The sequence below is a fragment of the Microchirus variegatus genome (genome assembly GCF_963457635.1).
Source record: "Microchirus variegatus genome assembly, chromosome: 16".
In the NCBI taxonomy this organism is placed as follows: Eukaryota; Metazoa; Chordata; class Actinopteri; order Pleuronectiformes; family Soleidae; genus Microchirus; species Microchirus variegatus.
This window is the reverse complement of record NC_139817.1, coordinates 21657234-21677899: the sequence shown is the minus strand read 5'-3', so window position 1 is coordinate 21677899 and position 20666 is coordinate 21657234. Positions and strand designations below refer to the sequence as shown.

Below are 20666 nucleotides of genomic sequence, written 5' to 3'. Positions count from 1 at the left end.
CGTAGTGTTTCAAAAAGTCATGTAAAATAACATGGTCACGGGCCGCTGTTGCATAGCCACTGTTAGCAGCGAGACGCCATGTTTCTACGGGAGCCTGTAAGGACAAACCCGAGAGAACAAATCAAGCGTCGCTTTACTTGTAGCGGAAGTCCCGCCTCCACTGACGGAGCAGGAAGTCTGAGGTATAAACAGAGTGGAAAAGTACTGGTCAGCTGGAGAGAGCGCCAAGACGAGGCTGAGAACGGATCTTTTTACGCGTTTAGAATGGAGGACCACACGTATTTTACACACTTATACATCTGAATAAATACTAGAACCTCATCTGCTGACACGGAGAAAGACGACGAGGACAACATTTGACCGGCTGAGGATACCGTAGCGCTCAGGGAAGGGAGGGGGTGAGCAGAGGAGCAGTTCGTTGTTATAAATTTCAGCCTCTCCTCTAGATGGCACTATAAAGTACTTACTTCACCATTGAACGATGGCCATTTTAATTATTTATGTCAAATGTATGATCTAAATCAGGTGCTCAGGTTCATGGAGTAAATTCATGAATATTTTAGTTGGTGTTTTTCATTCATGTAACTTTAGTACTATCATTATTATTTGTCCTGAAATACCATTAACAATAACAACCCATAAATTATTCAGAATCGAAACACACACACATACACACACAGAGAGAGAGTGGTCAGTGAGATCCACTCACTTGAGTTTGGGTTTTGGTGTACTGAGGACGCTGTCATCGTCGTCCAGCTCTGGGCCGCTGTCGCTCGGATTCTCAAACTCCACGCTGTCCAGGTCCAGATCCTCCTCCTCCACCTCAGGACGCGGTTCTGCTGGGTCCCGCTCCGAGTCCAGAACCTTCACACATACACAGAAATGGCCACACGTGAGCGAGCAGAGGCACCGATAACAACAACAACAACAAAGCAAAGATAGAGTTTCCACGCAGAGAGAAAACACCCACCTCGTCTGAGACTCTGAAGCGCTTCAGAAGAGCCACCACCCTCTGCTTAAAGTTCTGCTGCTAAAAGACAGGAGAAGAAACACACAGTTCAGCGTGTGTGACGTGACCTACTTATGATTTACTGCAGTTTTGTCACAGATCAATGGAACCAATGCATCAGATGCAATCCCTGCTGAGCAGCCAGCTCCTACACTTCACTGATTTTTTACCGGCAGTAAATACATTTGCAATTCTGTCCGTGGATCGATTGTTTTATTTTTTTTTCCCTGTGTGGGCTCTCATGTCTGATCAATAATCACACAGCATCAGGCTTCATCAGGCCTCATCTGCTTTCTGGGGCTCTCACTTCACTTCCTGCCTCAGCTCAATGAAATCATACGACTCCTGGAAATAGATACGAGAAGTGTCATTACGAGGCGTTCGATGTTCCTCGTTAGGCAGCTCACGGTGAAGATGGAACTCACTGAGGCGCGAGTTTGAAACACTGATGGGGAAATGACAAACATCTGGACTTAGTTTGTTAGTTTACTACCACAGCTGCACAGTTTTCTTTACGAAATTTGGACTCAATCATCAAAAAAATATATATTTTTAAGTTAAAAGTGTCTGGTAAATTATGGTAAATTGGTAAATTAACCCTTAGTGCTAATGTGTCACAGCTCAGTGACCCAGGTGCACCCTGGGTAAATTGATGTAGGAATAACTCACAACTCCTTATATGGACACACTGGGGGGGGGTGTATATAGTTTTATATTGCGATTTGAAACAATATTATTGCAATATTTGAGTAACATTATGATATCATCATGACATTTAAGTCACGATATTATCACAATATTTAAATCACAATAAGATATTATCACGATATTCAAATTGTGATACGATATTATCACGATATTCAAATTGTGATACAATATCATGACATTTAGGTCGCAATACAATATTATCATAATATTTAAGTCACAATATGATATTATCACAATTTTTAAATTGTGATACGATATTAACACAATATTTAGGTCGCAATACAATAAGATATCACAATATTTAAGTCACGATATGATATTATCATGAGTCACAATACAATATTTAAATCACAATTTGATATTATTGTGATATTGAGTCATGATATGAGACTATCTAATGAACTGAAACGAGCTCAGTATATTATATATATTTTGGAATAATATCCTGGAGACGTGCAGTTGCAATTAAGATAATTAATATTGTCATTTTTCTGTGTCAAATGTTTCCTGTTCTCTGTAGTCAACAGTTTAAAACCCTGGTTGTCGTCTCTTACTCTGGTGATGGACGGCGTCCTAACGATGGACCGCCTCTGTTTCTTTGGCTTCCTCACGTCGTACTCGTCATCCTCGAGATCCTGAAAAAACACATAAAAACAAAAACAAAAAAAAAACAAAATCAAAACCCCATGAAAAAGTTATATTTGATAACACTGATTGGCCGGTGTTAGCCATTGGTTGATAGGAGCTGTCAATCACACTGGTCATATGTGGCACACTATTTTAAATAAATGGGAACATAATATACAAACTTGACATCATGTTCTGTTGAATTAGACCTAAAACTGTTTTTAACCATGAGAAATAGAATCTAATTTTCTCATAGACTTCCACTCAAATTGACTTATTTGTGCCCCCTGGTGACTATTTAATGTATAATTACTTCCATATTAGCATTCTCGGTAAAAGCAAAAGACAACAGTGTGTCCACTTTTTTAATGTCTCTGGTTCCATCAGTTGCAGTGTAAGTGTTGAGTGTGATTCCCCCCTTTTTACGTCAGAATTTTTTAAATCAAACAATTTCATTTTTAGATGAATGAAATCAGAATTCCTGGAGGAAAAAAAAACATATTTTTCATGTCCTAAATGTTGATTAAAACAAGAAACAAATCAGAACGCTAAATATTTTGTAAAATAAGGGGAATATGTGAAAGTGGTGCAAAATGGCTCCCCCAAAGGTGAAACCTGGTAGGACAAAGCCGAAACCAATTTCACGAAATTTGGGGGAAATCTGTCACAGTCCAAGAAAGTCTTCAGGTACTATGGAACTCAACTCAACAGGCAGTCGGCCATTTTGAATTTGGTGTCCATCTTTGGCGATTTGCCACATTTCGTACTTGAAGTTCGTACTACTTCGAAAAAAATATGCAAATTTGTACTGGACACATCAAAGATGAACAAGTGTATAAAGGTCACGCAGATTCAATTCTGCACAAAACATCACATGAGATAAGAAATCTGTCCAGAAACTTCATCGCATGAAAACTGAGTCAAGGGCATAGCTCCACCTGCTGGCAGGGCGGTGGCAGTGAGGGCCTGCACAATGAGTCATGAAGACAATTTCAACTATTTACCAAAAAAAAGTGTTTCTGAAACACATTTCAAGCACCAAACATTGATACTACTTTTAGCGATTTTTTTTGAACAGGAGCGTTTGTGTGTATACAGCTGCAGAGCAGGGGTGGGCGGGGACAAGAAGCCTTTATTTCCATAACAGACTGTTGGACAACACAGTTTTTGGAGCATTAGAATTCAATTCTCAAGCTTTTTCATGGACGCTTCTCTGTGTTTGCTGTAGCCTCACTTCACCTTCGTCTGTCTTGACAAATCACTTCCTGTGTGCAGGACAGGAATGCCGATCTAAACAACTCTACACTGAGAAACACGTGTGGGGCTGATGGACCGAATCAGACTCATTTAAAAATGATTTTCATGTAAAAGCTACACGGTGACAGTTTTAGTTCTCTTTCGCAAACTATGATTTTTACTGTCTTATTTATTAGCTCTCCATGTCATGCCTGTGGTCAGACTCACCTGTCCCTGCACGGCATCGTCACTGGCCTCCTGCTCCGAGGAGAAACTCTCGTACTCTTCCTCCGAGTAATTATCTGGAGCAGAGGAGAAGTCAGGTGATTAAAAGCGAGCGTGTAAACGACGTCTCATGAATATTTCAGCGACCCTTTTTAAAGTTTGACATGCAGCCAGGTTCTAAATATACAGCACACACACACACACAGAGCTGCGTTAGGTTTATTGCTTTACTGTATGATAAACAGCTGTGAACCCTGTGATCCTTCTCTGTTTATGACTTTTACATATGAGATGATGATGATGATGATGGCTTCACGCTGTTTTAACCTCAGACTCTGGGGAGTAATGAGAGACTACCAGAGCATTTGATCTTCTGTCCTTCCTGCAGCGCTGCCTCCTCGTGGTCGATTGGCTGACTGGAGAGGGAAAAGATCCAGATCTCTGCCACTTTGCCCAGCATGTCCTTCTGGTTACCGCAGAGAGGGAGAATCTGACCGCCCTCCGTCGGGTGCTGCATCACCTGGAAGAGAAGAGAAAAAAAAAAAGAGGAAAAGCCGTGATTAAACTCAGAGGAACGGAGTGATCTGAACTCACTTCTCTGTCCTTTCTTATTCTTTATGTCCACAACTGCCCAGTTTCAGACCATTGGGTAATTGCTTTAACCTCCGTTAATACACTGCTGAAGTTTGTTCTATAAATGTATACAACATTTAAACAAATGTTTGAAAGTGACATTATGGTTCTGTTCTGTTTATATCTATAGTGATTATTTTACTGTTCAGGTTAGGTTAAATTAGATTAGATTAAGTTAAATTAGGTTAGGGTTAGGTAGGTTAGGTTAGGTTAGGTTAGATGGAATTAAGTTTGATTTGATAAGAATAGATGAAATTAGGTTATTTTAGATTAGGTTAGATGCAATTAGGTTTGATTACATTAGAATAGATTAGACTAGATGAGGTAGAATCAGGTTAGATTAAATTAGTTAAATTAGGTTAGGTCATATTAGATGGAATTAGGTTTAGATTAGAATAGATGACACGAGATTAGGTAAAGTCAGGTCAGATTAAGTTTGATTAGATTAATTTAAATAAAGTTAGATTAGGTTATGGTAGGCTAGGTTAGATTAAGTAAAGTTAAAGTATATTAGATTAGGTTAGATTATGTGTAATTAGTTTCGGTCAGGTGGGGTTAGGTTAAACTTGATTGTCCACAATGTTGAAAAAAATGGCTTTGGTTTCACATACAAACAATGATTTAATAACTAACATTTTAATTCAGTTTAACAATTTAACTTAACTTTTCCTTTGAGTGAAAAATGTTGATTGTTGACACTTTGTTGGATTGTAAAACAATGGAAACAGTGGAAAACAAGAGGATGACTGCAGTTTTGTTTGTGTGTGCACCTCTGCCATGTCGATACATCCCACTGCAAGGGTCTTGTAGCCCAGGATTGTTCGGTTCTTGTATCTCTTTCGCCGCTGGAGCATAATCTGCAGCTTATTTCCCTCTCGTTTTAAGAAGTGTGGATACTGGACGTGAGGGAGAGGAAATGCAGTCACAGTTTCGACAGTCACAGTGACAAAAATATAGAACATTTCAAGCTTGTTATTATCCTACATGATCCAACATTTGGTGTTTGCCTCACACAAATAAAGCAGTTGCCATGGTAACAGATATAATGACGCTCATCCAACATGTTGTTAACATAAAATATCAACTGCATAAGAAAAACAGTAAACAATAGTGTGGCAGCCACCTGTAGTGAGAAGGTGAGCGCCAAATCAGTCTCCACTGAACCACTGGGGGGCAGCACTATCTCATGGGACCTCAAAATCCTTTTGGAGCCCTGTGAACAAACAAACAAACAAACAATGAATCAATCTGACACAATGTTTGTGTTTATATACATACATACATATACATATACATATACATATACATATACATAGATACATATACAAACATAGATACCTATATACATATACAGTATATGCGTATTATGTGTATGTACATACGTATACATATATACATACATATACATATATACATATATACATACATATACATATATACATATATACATACATATACATATATATACACACACACAAATATATACATACATACATATATACACATATACATACATACACATACATATATACATACATATATACATATGTATATATACACACACACATATGCCATGATTACTCGACTTATACCTCAAACACATCTGTCCAGTAAAAACATCAAACCAGTGAGGATGTTTAGTGGAAAACAACAAATAATGCTGTAAAACTCAAACATGTCTGAGTGTGTTTATGCTGTAAGCCACATGTCGTGAATCAAAACAGAGCCTTGAAGGATGAAAACAATATGACGGAGACATGAAATAAACAAACCAAGGTGGGGAAGTATAAAATACTCTCGTATAGTGTACGTCACTATACTGAACTACATGACTACAGTGAGTGGTTTTACTGAGCGTGTTTGTTTGTACGCGCCTGCTGTGTTGTGTCTACGTTCACCACATACCTGGATTTTCACCGCTATGACCACAGAGATCAGCTCTTTATCAAGTTCCCTCATCACGACCAGCTTCTTCAGAGTCAGACTGCACAATCTGCAGAGAGAGACACGAGAGAGGAGAAATGTTCAGTGACGCCAACGCTGACGTGTCACAAACAAAAGCCACATCATGTTTTGACTAAACAGTTGCAAATAAACAGTTTACAAATACGCAAAACACCTGCAGTTTGTCAGACAGTGGGACAGGTGTGTTTACAACTAGACACAGTGCTGCACCTGGGGCTAGCATTTCACCATTAGATAGCCTTTGTAACTCTTCCGCACCAAAGTCCAGAGAGTGAAAATCAGCGATTTCAGCTCATAGGGAAAGAGAAGTTGCTGGTCTACTGCTGTCTTGTTTGGCCAGTTTATGTCAATTAGGTAAATCCAAACAAAGGATTTCAAACTTTGAAGTGACACTTTTGAAATTAATGACGGAGGCAGAAGTGGATCAACAACTCTTGTGAGCCGTGACTTTGGTGTGGGAGAAAGAGCAATTATGGTGATTATATTCTTAAGATATTGCAGACTAAAGCAGTGGTAGTTCTTACAAGGAGAGTGTTTTTCTTAGGGGGCTTTACCACTCCAAGCGAATGACATTTAAAGCAGCCAGTGGGAGAAAAAAAAAGAATCGGAATCTCATTTGGGAAGAAAAAAATGGCTATCCTAAAGTAAGATTTGGTTTAAGATCACTGAAACATTCCACAATTCCCACACTGAGGGTGAAGCAGCAGACTGAGCTCAATCCTGCCTCATTGTTAGGGCAGTGTGGGCAAGAAGAGGAAGAGGAGCAGAAAGAGGAAGAGGAGGTGGATGCTTTAACAAGCCTGTCACGATTTTTTTCAGAATTCACTCTCACAGGATGAAAAGGGAAGGACTTTTTTTTTTTTTTTTTTTTGAAAGGCTTTCTTTTCAGGCACTTCTTGGCACCTTCCTGCTCACAATCCACAGGCCGATCATTTATCATCCAGCAAATTAAAACAGTGCAAACGCTGCTGCTGCTGCTGGTGGAGGTGGTTACAATGACATCACTCCTTAATCATTCTCGGGCATAAAAGACACGGCATTGAATGTCGTCCAGCAGCAGCAGGGACCGGCCCATTCAACGGCCGCAAAGGTTTATTGTCTCACTTAGTAAAAAGATGTGGGTCAAAAACACCACGAGTGACAGTGGAGTGAGTGAAATGTGGAAAAAGGCCACAGAGCTGACATTATTTCACCAACTTCTACTGTGTAGTATTTAGTGTTAGGACTGATTCCTTCTTCAATAACTGCAAATGTAAGTCACAAAATGTTGAAAACAATTCAAACCTTTATTTTCTCATATTGTGTTAATGCTGATGTTCTTGGATAATTAATAAAATTAAACGTATTCCACAGTGAATATTGAGTGGATGCATAATTTTAGGAAAAATACTTTTCTACAACAGCATGTGAGGAGTTGACCTCTACTCTCATCATTCTCCTCGTCTCCTATTTTTAGAACATGACGTCCAAGTCCAACTTAAATCAGATTTTTTTATACTACATGTAAACATGTTAGTCGGACTGAAATTGTAATAAATCAAATTGCTGAAACCAAGAAGGGAGTCGAGATACTACAGCATGTATGCCTTCAGTCGGACCAGGGTTAGACTCATGGTGCATTCCATTTGTAGACGGAAATCTGAATTTCTGAGGTCACAGAGCTTTCCTTTAACGGGAACTTTAACGAACACAAACACAACACAACAAAGAACAACAGAGCAGCTAGTTTGTAGACGTCAGGCTTTGTATGAGAATAGACTGCAGGTGTTGAAGAAACACCACTCGCAAAGGAGTGACACTTTTCTGTCACCCAATCAGCTGACTGTCGTGGCTCTAACTCCACCAGCACTGTACCATTACTCTGGTACCACAAGGGAAGGGTACCCAAAAATTCTGGTACGATTCCGAATAGAAACAAAGAAAAAATGCCATTCCACTCCAAAAGAGGACACTAGATGAGTTTTAAATCAAGAGTGCACCTGTACAGAACCATGGGGAACCCATCACTAACTGAAACTGAATACTGTGTTTACGAAACTGCTGTGCTTAGTTTTCGTCTTTGTAAATTTACTTTTGGGTTTATATGACGCTTGCACCTGGCAAATACTCCACAATAACAAAAAACTTAAAAGTAATAACAAAATAAAATAAAACTAAGCATTTACAAAAAATAAAAACTAATCCAACTAGCAAATCTGGTCTTATAAGATCATTTTAAAAACAAAAAGTCAAAACTAAAACTAATGAAAAGTTCCAAACTATTATAACCTTGCATCGAACACTCCACACTCCACAGGCTACACAGTAGAAAAAGGCAACAGCGACAAAAATATGCCAAAATACAGGCCGATTAATTTTTTTGGACTGACAAGGAGACTAATTTCATGCTCTGTTAGCTTTAAGAATTTAATATTTTCACGTTAACTGATGATGGGAAGACTTGGAATGGTGCTAAACGTGCTAACAACTAGCCACTAGCTAAAACGGAAATATACATAGTGGAGGTGAACACACTTCATTCAGTATATTGATTCGCCTACTTGTCCTTGAACCATGCGGTTCTACTAACTAATACAACTAGCAAACCTGGTCTTATAAGCTAATTGAAACTAACTCATTTAAAAAACAAAAAGTCAAAACTCAATAAAAACTAAAACTAATGAAAACTATTATTACCTTGCACCGCACACTCCACAGGGTATACAGTAGAAAAAGGCAACAGTGACAAAAATATGCCAAAATATTGGAATATCGAAAGACTTGGAATGATGCTAAACTTGCTAACAACCTGCCACTGGCTAAAGCGGAAATATATACTGAAGCCAGTTAGCATAGTGGAGGTGAACACACTTCATTCAGTAAATTGATTCCTCTTCTTGTCCTTGAACCATGTGGTTATCCCATAACTAACTGAAACTGAATAAAAATAACTCAAATTGTTGCGAAAATGTGCTTAGTTTTCGAAGTTTGCATCTGGCAAATACTCCATATAACAATAACTTCAACTTATAAAAAAAATAAACTAAAACTAAGCATTTAAAAAAAATAAAAACTAATAAAACTAGCAAACCTGGTCTTATAAGCTAATTGAAACTGACTCATTTTAAAAACAAAAAGTTAAAACTCAATAAAAACTAAAACTAATGAAAAGTCCAAAACTATTATTACCTTGAACCGCACACTCCACAGGCTACACAGTAGAAAAAGGCAACAGTGACAAAAATATGCCGAAATATTGGAATATCGAAATATCGAAAGACTTGAAATGATGCTAAACATGCTAATAACTAGCCACTAGCTAAACCGGAAATATATACTGAAGCCAGTTAGCATAGCGGAGTTGAACACACGTCATTCAGTAAATTGAGCCCCCCCGATTGTCCTTGTGTACTGGGATAAGGAGAGCAGAACAATTGAACAGCTTAGTTAAGCTACGACCGCAGCTTAGCTTGGAAATGTACGGAGTGACGGCAGCAGGTGAAACAAAAGAAAAACAGTGGAGGACAGTTAGCCGAGTGACGTAAAAAAACACTGTGTCTCCGCAGTGGAGCGTGAATCGATCAGAAAAGACAACACTGGGACGGAGAGATGACAATGGCAGGTTTGAAGAAGACGCCTGAATGACGACCTTTCACTTCTGCAGCCGAGACACGGACCGAGAAATTCCAGGCACAATGGACACAAACCGGTGAAGGCTCACATTGTCCCCATGTCTGCACACACACACACACACACACACACACAAACACACACACACACACACACACACACACACACACACACACACACACACACACACACACACACACACACACACACACACACACACACAAACAATACACAGCATTCTTGGACTCCCCTTTTGTATTCGACCCTGTTCCATCGTTTTCAAACCCACAGCAGAAACAGTTATGCCACCAGTAAAGATGTTTTTCTTGTTTTTATTATTCATCACAATGGGTTTGTTTTGCAGCATGAGCTCCAGGAGCTAATCTGCTAAAAATGCTAAAAATGCAGCAGCTCTTAATGTGTAAGACGATCTGTGTTATTGACCCTTTTCTCATGAGTTAGTGGCACAAGGAGAAATTAAACCAACAGTTTCCCCCTTTTCATTAAAAGTTCTTTTACCATGGAACTTCTTTCAGGTGGCCTCATAGACCTCCAGCGCTGAAGAGAATAGTGACCCAGGACAAATCCTCGCTGTAGCTCGTTAAACATTTAAGTGCTGGGTGATATCGACAGAGCATTTACACAACCGTGTCAACAATCCTGACGGCTTACATCTTTGCTTATGGAGGCTGAAGCAGCTGGACAGTAAGAGAAACACTGTTCAGAGAGATTTGTATGAGAAAATCAAACTAAATATGGAAAAAAAAAACATACACAGCAGAAAGACATCGAGTCAGAAATTGAAGGAAAATGTCAAGTATGTGGAGCAAAAATTTGCATCCATGGGTCGGTGTCACCTGCTGCTGGATTTGCGGCTTCTGTTAATATTGAGAATCTGGCAACCGGACACTTTACGCCAGCAGCAGCATCAATATTAATGAGATTTCCAAAACTTCACACCAACACTTCCACTACCTCTGCCTCGGCCCTCACCCACACACAGAGGCTCATGGAACAGATGCCAGAACACAATCGAACAATTGAGTTAACAGTGGATCACATTTCATGAGTTAAACAAACCCCTAAAGCTTTCTGCTGCTTCTCTACTGGACAATAGACATTTATCACCTGCAAGAGAATCATAGTTGTGCATCTGAGGTGAAAAGAGTCTAATTTCAGGAGTTTTATGCCGTTTAAAAAGATTTATATTGTCTGTCTAATAATTTCTAACAGACAGAAAAACTGGATTTATTTAATAAATAAAGAGGAAACAATTTTTTTTTATCCGACAGCAGCAAAACTATATGTAGCTTTTGTCCAGATTGAGTTTAAGGCTCAAAATAAATGACAAAAGGATGAACTGGAGGATTTATCATTTGATCTTTTTTTGATAACGTGTTACAGTGAAGCTCAGTGAGACACAGAGACAGAGAAAACCTCAAAGGTGTTATGTAAAACTACAGATCAATCTCTGAATGTAAAGTGACAGTGCATTTCAGCATCCCGCCATTATACGTCATGCGTCTTGAGACTTTCAATCTCTCTAAGAAAATCCAATCTGCTGAATTGCAATTGGATTCAGGCCAACCTCGCAAAAAAATGTTGGTCTACACCTCTGAGCAGACGGGGAAGAGAAAAGAAAATCATTCCAGAGCGACACAAAGCACAGCAGTCCTGACTCCTCTGACCTCCAGCGCTCTCTCGCTCACTTCTTGCATAAACCTCAGTCTGGCTGAGCGACTTCACTGCGGTTATTTTGCCTCAAACCTGAAATCTGATCTGAACACGGCTCATAAAACAGCACAGCAGTGTTTGCCGAAGGTTTCTCAGTATTTCTCGGTTCTTCTGGTTTGGTTCTTGTGATGCTTTGTAACGTGACAGTTCCTTTTCCTCTTCACTTCCCGTCGTTTCCTTCTGTTAAACTTTCTCTGCAGAACAAAGCAGTAACAAGACTCTGCTGCACTGTATTAAAAAAAAAAAAGTGTAAGGTCAAAGGTCATCACACCTGACCTGTAACTACATGAAAAACTGTAAGCATGCACCAGCTGGTACAATGAAGCACAGTCATGTAGATATATCATAATGTGTAAATATATATATATATATAGTTAAAAAACACCATTTACAGTAAATGAGAATAAAACTTGGCGTTCATGTTTCTGTTTGTTCAGATAAATAAAACATTAAACACGTTTAGTGTTTTTATTTTAATTTGAACACTGCCAAGCTAGCAGTTTACAGTCTTCATGCTATGCTCTGCTAACCACCTCTTGAACACAGCCAAGCTAGCAGTTTACAGACTTATTACTAAGCTAAGCTAATCACCTCTTGAACACAGCCAAGCTAGCAGTTTACAGTATTCATGCTATGCTCTGCTAACCACCTCTTGAACACAGCCAAGCTAGCAGCTACTTTACAGACTTATTGCTAAGCTAAGCTAATCAACTCTTGAACACAGCCAAGCTAGCAGTTAACAGCCTTCATGCTAAGCTAAACAGCTCTTAACACTTCTTAACACTTGAATACAGCCAAGCTAGCAGTCTCCTCGTATCAATGCAGTGCTGTAAAACCCGCAAAAATGACGCTTTTCAAACGCCCCCCCCCTTTATTTTGTTTTTTGCTACACTCTGCTGTTTATTATGTTGTTTAGACTTAGATCTGTATTACTAAGTATGTTTAATATATACAGATGGATAGACATGTCTGTGTTTCATTGCCTTTTCTGCTACACTGAGTCACAAACATGGCTCTTCAGACTCCAGCTCTATTTAGGAAATGACACCAGGGAGCTTTAGGTCAAGATTTCACATTGAATTGTTGCAGACAGGCTGAAGAAGCTCACCTCAAGAGGAGCAGAGAGAACGTTACCTTTAATATTTGAAACATTAGACCAGCAGTAAATCCACAGATGCTGCACATAAAACAGTTACCCACACACATACATGTTCTTGAACGCAGCACTGATTTGCTGCATGTGTAATTTCAATGCGGCAAACGAGTGAATGGTTCCAAACTGATCACATTCAGACATGTTGGTTTGATGCTGAATGGATTTCCGGGGGTTGCCATGGAAATGCTTTTTTCTTTCCCTCTGATGTCAGCTAACAGGCAAACCATCAGTAATGAATAAAGGAGAGGACAGTCAGAGTGTGTGCGGGTGTGTGATCCTCTCGTTATCAGCTGTAATGCATTAGAAACCAATCTGGTGCAAATTGTATTGATGCATTTTTCTTTTATGACATTTCAATGAAAGCACGGCGGTAAAAAAAAATGAAACACCGACTCAAAGTGAAACATTTCATCAGATCCGTGTTATCATTAATCACATTCTCATCATCTTCTGTCAAACTTGAGCAGCAGCTTCACATAAATAACCTCCGAGTGTTGACATTACTTGGGTTGAGGTTGACTGATGTCCTGGACATCTAAGAATAAAACACTCACTGACCACTTCATTAGGTACACAGGATGTCTGATGAAGTGGCAGGAGTTATCTGTCGACCTATATTGGTTTTACAAGACCAACATTTGGAACCAATGTGCATTAACATTAAAAATACAAATTTTCAGATTTCATTTAGAAATTTAGAACACGGGGCGCTACATAAAACAGCTAAAACACCCTGATATACAGTTTTGCATTTCCCCTCCTTGATTTTGAGTGTTAGCCATTGTGTACCATTGTTAAAAAAGGGTATTCTTTTTGTAATACTGCATCGAAATAGATCAGCTGTTTCTGAAACAGTCACGTAAAGAGGTCAGTAAGCTGCCAGTCACTCAGAATTAATTACAATTTTAGAATTAGTCATTTTTGCGCACACACCAATGAGTGATAGTGAATTTGACCTCTGCGTTTAACCCATCCTTTTGACGCACCAGTAGTGCCAATGAGTGAAGCTGCTGAACCGAACTGGACTGGACTGGACTGGACTTGTGGCCTCGGAAACAGATGCCACACATCGTGACAGTGACTCAACAATGGACAAAGCTTTGCTCTGAGCTGCCCAAGGTTGTTGGATAAATACTTCATGAATACATCATTTACAAAGATCCCTGAAGAAACTCTCTTCACCATTTCCCTTTAGTGTTACTTGAATCCCGCCTGACATTAAATGAATTATGCATCTTGTATCTGAGGCTAAATCTTTATTACTCCAATTCTGCTTAAAAATGCATAAAGTCTGCCTCGGATTCTCCTGCGGTGTCCACATAAACCACAGTGTTTTAAAGCAGTGATTCCCAAAGTGTGGGTTCAGGACCAACACATGGTTCTGAACTCCTTACTTTTCCCAATCTTTTAGTTAAGATTTGTGTGTAGGTGTTTTAAACTTTGTTAAATTTGTTAAATTAATTTAACAAATCATGTCTCATGGAAATTATTATCTTCTATCTCTGGGTCGTCTTGCTGCAAAGACAAGGGTGCTAACCACTTCACCAAACGTGTAGCCCTATAAATTGTCCAATTAATTCAAATTAAAATAAAATAAAAAATAAAAACGCAACACGGGCCAAACGTTTGAGTACTAAACTGTCACTTTCACACATTTGCACCACTTAGCCAGAAGCTGCCAAAAACATTAAAGTACCAAGTGTGTAACGATGACTCTGTGCTCATAAAATAAGGAAATAAACAGCACACACTTCGTAAATACTGTACTTTATGAAGCATTTATGTAAAATGCAGGCTTTGCAAAACATATCAGATGTTATGTTTGTCTCTTTTTAACCTCATCTACCTCAGCCGTTATATCACCTGATGTTACCTCAATTTTCCTGTTGTGGTTGTTGATTTCTTAGTCCAGAGTTAATGTTTGTGTTAATGTTAATGTTTCCACTGAAAACTCTTATTATATTAACCATGTAAAGGAAATGTTGTCAGCAGTTTGTTTTACCTCCTGCAGTCTGACACATTCCATGTACATGAACTGTCAAATATTTTAACTATGTATTTTTTTTTGTCAAGCTTGGAACAAACCAAGTCTATCTTTTTACCTATTAAATCTGTGGTTTTCACTAATCTAATTTAAATTTTTATACACGTACAAAACATTTTCCACATCAGGACATGATGTAGAGGTACCTTAATTAAAAGAAAAACACAGTTCAAAGCATTCAAATTCATTCATTATCTATTTTTCTGGCCTTTTTTTTAATAGGGTCTGTTTCCCAATTTCAGCGAGACTCTGCAATAGTGTTGCTATGGTTACCAGAATTCTATTATCCCGTGCCAACTAACTTAATTAAAGGCTAAAGTAAAGATTTTAAATGAGTGCACGGGGAATATTAAAATGTGGGTAACCATAGCAATGATATAAAAGAATGCTCCCAGGTTTTTTAAGGTTTAATAACATCTTTTGTGTAAAGTGTCAGAATTTTTTTTTTTGGGTCCCCTTTGCATAGCCTTGACTTTAAGGATAATTCAAGTCACATTTACTTTTGAAGCCTCTGAGACTTTGAGGATTTTCCAGTTTGGGTGTTAGTGTTGTTTGTTTTGTCGCGTTGTCTGTTTGCGCGCTGCGGCGATCGATGACTCGCATCTCGCTGCTCGTTCTTTTTTTATTTCCACAATGTGAACGTGTTGTGACCTTAATTCACACATCTCTCAGTGGTTTGAGAAAAACGTACGTCCCTGTGTCGCCCATCCTCCTTTGTGAGTCAAAGAAAGACATGAAAGCAATTCTCGACAAAGAGGAAACTTGGAGCTGTTTTGCGGGAGGATGAAGCATTTTCCCTGCTGCCATATTTCACTGAATCATTAGAATCGGTAAATTAAAAAGATTACGTCAGCACTTCCTGCATGACCACACTCACTGAACTGAAATACAGATGAACGGGTTGTGATTCGGGCTCACGATCACCGGCTTTCAGCAGTGCTGCAGCGAAATACACCGCAGACTCCTCTGTTAAATATTACGATTTTAGACATTTCCTTGCTAAACGCTGGCGATTAATGCACGTTTTCGGGCATCGTTCGGTTTGACTCCTGTGTCGGACGTCACGCTCATGACTCTTCCAGTGACGACACCCTCTGACCAATCAGTGGCCGGCAGTCTGTTGACGTTAGGGTTGGGTACCGTTCATGGTAGCAGCGTGGTCAGTGCCAGCCCAAGTCTTTATGGGGCCCTAAGCAGAATATGAATTGGGGAACAGTAAATAAATAATCACAAATAAATGTTAGTTAGAAATTAATATAGAACAAGAACTCTCTCTGTTTGTCTCTTGTCACAAACAAGTGCTTACATAATCAGCTGTGGACCGTGAGCTAACCGGCCGAAAGTTAGCCACACGGCTAACGCTAGCCACGGACGGCAGGCTAACGACAAGAAAACACATTTTGAGGAGTCATGAGTCAGACCCCGCTTGACTATACGACATGTCACGGCTCTCTCCACGACTACGCAGGGCAACAAAACAAGACACGCAAATGTTGGCTAAGTGCTAGTAGCTAGTAGCTAGTTCATTAAAAGTGAACCAATTACTCTGTAGTATCGGTACAAAAAGTACCAACTCTCGGTACCCAACCCTAGCTGACATCATATTTTAGTATCCGCTCTGCTCAATTGGAACCTCGACAAAGCAGGGACTAAAAAACGTAGCAGGTACTATGGTTAATAAAAAAAACAAAATAAACTGAGGAGAACACATGAAACATGTTTTTGTTTTGAAATTATGTTATGGCATGTGGCGCCACCTACCGTCGTCTACCAATCATTGCAGTCAGTAGAGTCTCAGCTGCCGAGCAACCATGGGTTGCCAGTTACGTCAGAAAACAAAACCTAAAAGACCTCGGTATTTTGAATTTGAATGTAGTGACCATTTTTGGCCACATTGTTACATATGGCACCTTTAACATTTATTCATTCAAAACAAATAAAAACTTACTTACTGTACAAAAAAATAACTTGCATCAATAAAAGCTTAGGCTAGCTGCATTTTTCTCCCAGAAGTTACAAAAACAAACTGTACACAAATAACAAAAACTAGAACAAAATAGAAACCTAAATTTATTTTTTATTTTTTTTTTTTCCCAAAAAAGTTTATGAATCGATATAAATACAGTATAATGGAGTTTAAAAAGTGTATAAAGAGTATAAAAGTGCTACTCGTTTCTGTTCACGAAGACCAAACAGAGGTGGAATAATAACAACAAAAGTTACAGCTTTTTGTCATTATAAAAATGTATCTGATTGCAACAAACAGATGGTTGTGTGATAGTTTCTGTGAAGGTAAACATATAAGTTTGCTTTGAAAATTGTTTTATTATTCAGCACCTATTGAATTCACACAACAGTCTCATTTTAAAGGAAAAATAAACGGGCACAGTTTGTTCGTCATCACCCGTCGTGTACTTCAACAGCTGCCTTTGAATGAGTCACCTAAAAGCCCGTAACCACCACGAACTCTCAGAAACAAAATCAATGCGCTATTATTTTCCGTTTCTTTCCTCACACACACCTACGAACAAATTATGGGTTTTGCGAGTGCTGATTTTCTCCGGCTGCCTTTGTGCCTCGTCCAAAGCGTAAGAGATAAGACTGTAATTATCGCAAATCACCGCATCGAGTTCTCTCACTCACAAATGGTTCTATCAAAGCCTGTGTCTGTACTTACTATTAACTCTCTAATAGCTCTTAATATAGTTAGCCTTAACGATACCGTTTACCTTTTTTGAAACCAGTTTTGAAATTGAATTCTAGCTTTATCAGGTGTCGGAACATCTTTGTCAAAATGTGTAACCTTTAAAAAGGAATACTTTTGTGCATAAGTTGAACAAACTCAGTATACACTTGTTTTTGTATTAAAATTCGGACCTGGGATTAAACTCAACATGATCACTAATTAACCCAACATTTACCTAAATACCAACTTATACCCTTCTGTTACCATCCTGTCGTCGCCAACAGGCTTTGGAGTGGGTATCTCTCATTACCCTAACTTCTAGACCATTGGTTCTCAAAGTGCGGCCCGGGGGCCAATGGCGGCCCACAGAAACATTTCTGGCGGCCCGCAATGAATTACAGTTGATAGTTTTAATCCAGAAGCTTGTTAAATGTTTATTGGACATTACTGGATACAGACCAATAAGTGTAAACAACAAAACTGAGTATTTACCTGGTTTCTATATGGTTAATTTTAGTGTATTATTGGGTTATAAGCTGGTAATAAGCAGGTAGCTACAGCCCCCAATTACTAGCTATTTACCCAGTAAATATATGGTAACAGAAATGTGTTATTTCGTATTAACCTGTAATAAGAAGGTAAGAACAATGGCCAAAATACTGGGTAATTACCCAGTAAATTATAAAGCGTTATTATATTAATGCTTAAATTACATTATATTAACGCTTATATTACTTAACGCTAAACTGTAGAACTGCTATTTGGTCATTAAAATGATAACAAATGGGATTTATTTCTGTTTTTTTTCCTTTGGCGGCCCTCAGTCCAATGTTGGGTTCCTAAATTGGCCCTCAGGTATCTAAATCTTTGAGAACCCCTGTCCTAGACCGTTTGTGATATCTAGAAAATTCAAAAACTATGGATTGGCGACGTGTCCAGGGTAGGGTTGGGTACCGAAAGCGGGTACTTTTTGTACTTGGTACTGATTCGGGCCAGTACTACCGAGTATTGGTTCACTTTTAATAAACCGGTGACAAATTTCTGTACTTGAAATGCCTGGGAGAGGGCGCGAGAATGTGGCCGAAAGCGGTCGAAAGTGTCTAATTTCACACAATCAGAAACAGACAGCGCTAGTATTTAAAAGCTGAATAATGTACTGTTTTTGACTCATGGAAAGGGACGACCACTGCATCAGGTATCAATACTAGCAGTGCTACTACTAGCACAGTACTGAAATTATTTACCGTTTGGTACTGGTACTGAATTCCAGATACTGTATTGGTTCAATGATGAACGGTACCCAACCCTTGTCCAGGATGTGACCCCGCCTTTTGCCCTATGTCAGCCCTAACCCTTGTACATCTGTGGTGTAAAATAAATAAATAAAAAGAGTATAAAAGAATACACAAGAAAAACACAAATAAAGCGAACTGCACTGAATCTTCCAGCGCCCCAGAGCTCCACCGATTGGTCAAATTTCATGATGACACTTACTGTGACATAGCTGCGTGGTAACGTGTGGTCTGAGGTCTGAGGAAGTTACCAAATATAGTGCCTTTTCCCTGTGAAGCGTTAAAGGGCTATTGCAACAGGAATGGTTGGGAGTGAGTCCCTTGAAACACCTCTGCTTTTACTGTCCATATGCACCCTCCTGCCTCCCTCTGGATATTCGTTCCAACCCTGGCCTCCAGATGTCTGATGAGTCAACTCGGCCTCTCCGTCACACCCTTTCAATGTCGGTGGGGTTGCTATGGGAACTAGGATCACAAACACTGCAGCCGATTGTACATTTATAGTGTGCACAAAAATACTGAAAGGGATCTTTTCGCATACTTGGATATCGAAGATGCTGCAGGCACATGGGACGCGGTGACCTGCCCATCACCCCCCACGTCAGGTCCAGGCTGAAACCTGAGACACAAACATGACAGAGGAATACTGCGTCCCCAGCTATTTAAACACACTTTACATCACACACACACACACACACACATGGGTCTGTCACTGCAGAGCTGGTGGCATCCCACTCCGAACATTCTTCACACACTCAGCCAGGAATGACCGACATGCCGACACCTTCTGTAACAGTAGCACCACCAGCAGAGACTCCTCCGCTGCATGCCTCGACCGCCGCGCACAGAGGCCGATAGGCCGATAAACGACACGCGTTACTGGATTCTTTCTTTCGAGACATTTCTGCTTCGGTGAGCATTACAGAGCGATGGAGGAGGAGAGCAGGAAAAGACTCCGACGAGGTCGGAAACTGCATAACCATAACACGCACACAGTATACACACACTGAGCATTTTATCTTAACCCTTGCACTGTTTTTGGATTTCAAGAAATGATCTGTGGAGTTTGTTATTTAAGTCGTTAATACAATATATTTGGAGAAAATTGGTTTTCCCGAGTTTGAACTGCAGAGGTCAGAGTAACTGAGAGTTTCCTCTCTGTGTAGTGAATCACAAATTAAAATTCCTTCTGCTCTACCAAGGAGGGAATGTTTTCATTCACATTTGTTTGACTATTCTAAAATTATTTTCAGTGAGAATTGGTGGAGCAGGAGCCACAGAGGAACCAACTGAATATTTGAGCCATAAATGCCATCCAAGTGCATTTCGAGTTAAAACAAGGAACCTCCTCCATAATTTGATCTAGTAAATTAAGTCTATGTATTAAATGTAGCCATAGAGCAGGGGTTCTCAAAGTTTTGATACCTGAGGGCCAATTTAGGAACCCAACATTGGACTGAGGGCCGCCAAAGAAAAAAAAAGGAAAAAAAACCAGAAAGAAATCCCATTTGTAATAATTTTAATGACCAGATTGCAGTTCTACAGTTTAGCGTTAAGTAATATAAGCATTAATATAATGTAATTTAAGCATTAATACAATAACGCTTTATAATTTACTGGGTAATTACCCAGTATTTTGGCCATTGTTCTTACCTTCTAATTACAGGTTAATCCCAAGTAACACATTTCTGTTACCATATATTTACTGGGTAAATAGCTAGTAATTGGGGGCTGTAGCTACC

At 39.3% G+C, this 20666-nt stretch overlaps 1 protein-coding gene across 3 annotated transcripts in view; it reads right to left on the bottom strand.

The window, feature by feature from the left end:
• The window catches only part of pacs2 (phosphofurin acidic cluster sorting protein 2), a 67568-nt gene that overhangs the window by 16930 nt on the left and 29972 nt on the right, over positions 1–20666 (bottom strand). For 2 of the 3 annotated variants that reach the window (XM_083903139.1, XM_083903141.1), the window contains exons 2-9: positions 6344–6431; positions 5562–5651; positions 5209–5334; positions 4163–4325; positions 3809–3882; positions 2272–2352; positions 971–1030; positions 710–864 (exon numbers count right to left, since the gene is read on the bottom strand). In XM_083903139.1, coding sequence (XP_083759265.1) covers positions 710–864; positions 971–1030; positions 2272–2352; positions 3809–3882; positions 4163–4325; positions 5209–5334; positions 5562–5651; positions 6344–6431 — 837 coding nt within the window. The remainder of the gene's footprint in view (positions 1–709; positions 865–970; positions 1031–2271; positions 2353–3808; positions 3883–4162; positions 4326–5208; positions 5335–5561; positions 5652–6343; positions 6432–20666) is intronic. The other variant, XM_083903140.1, reaches the window with a different exon arrangement.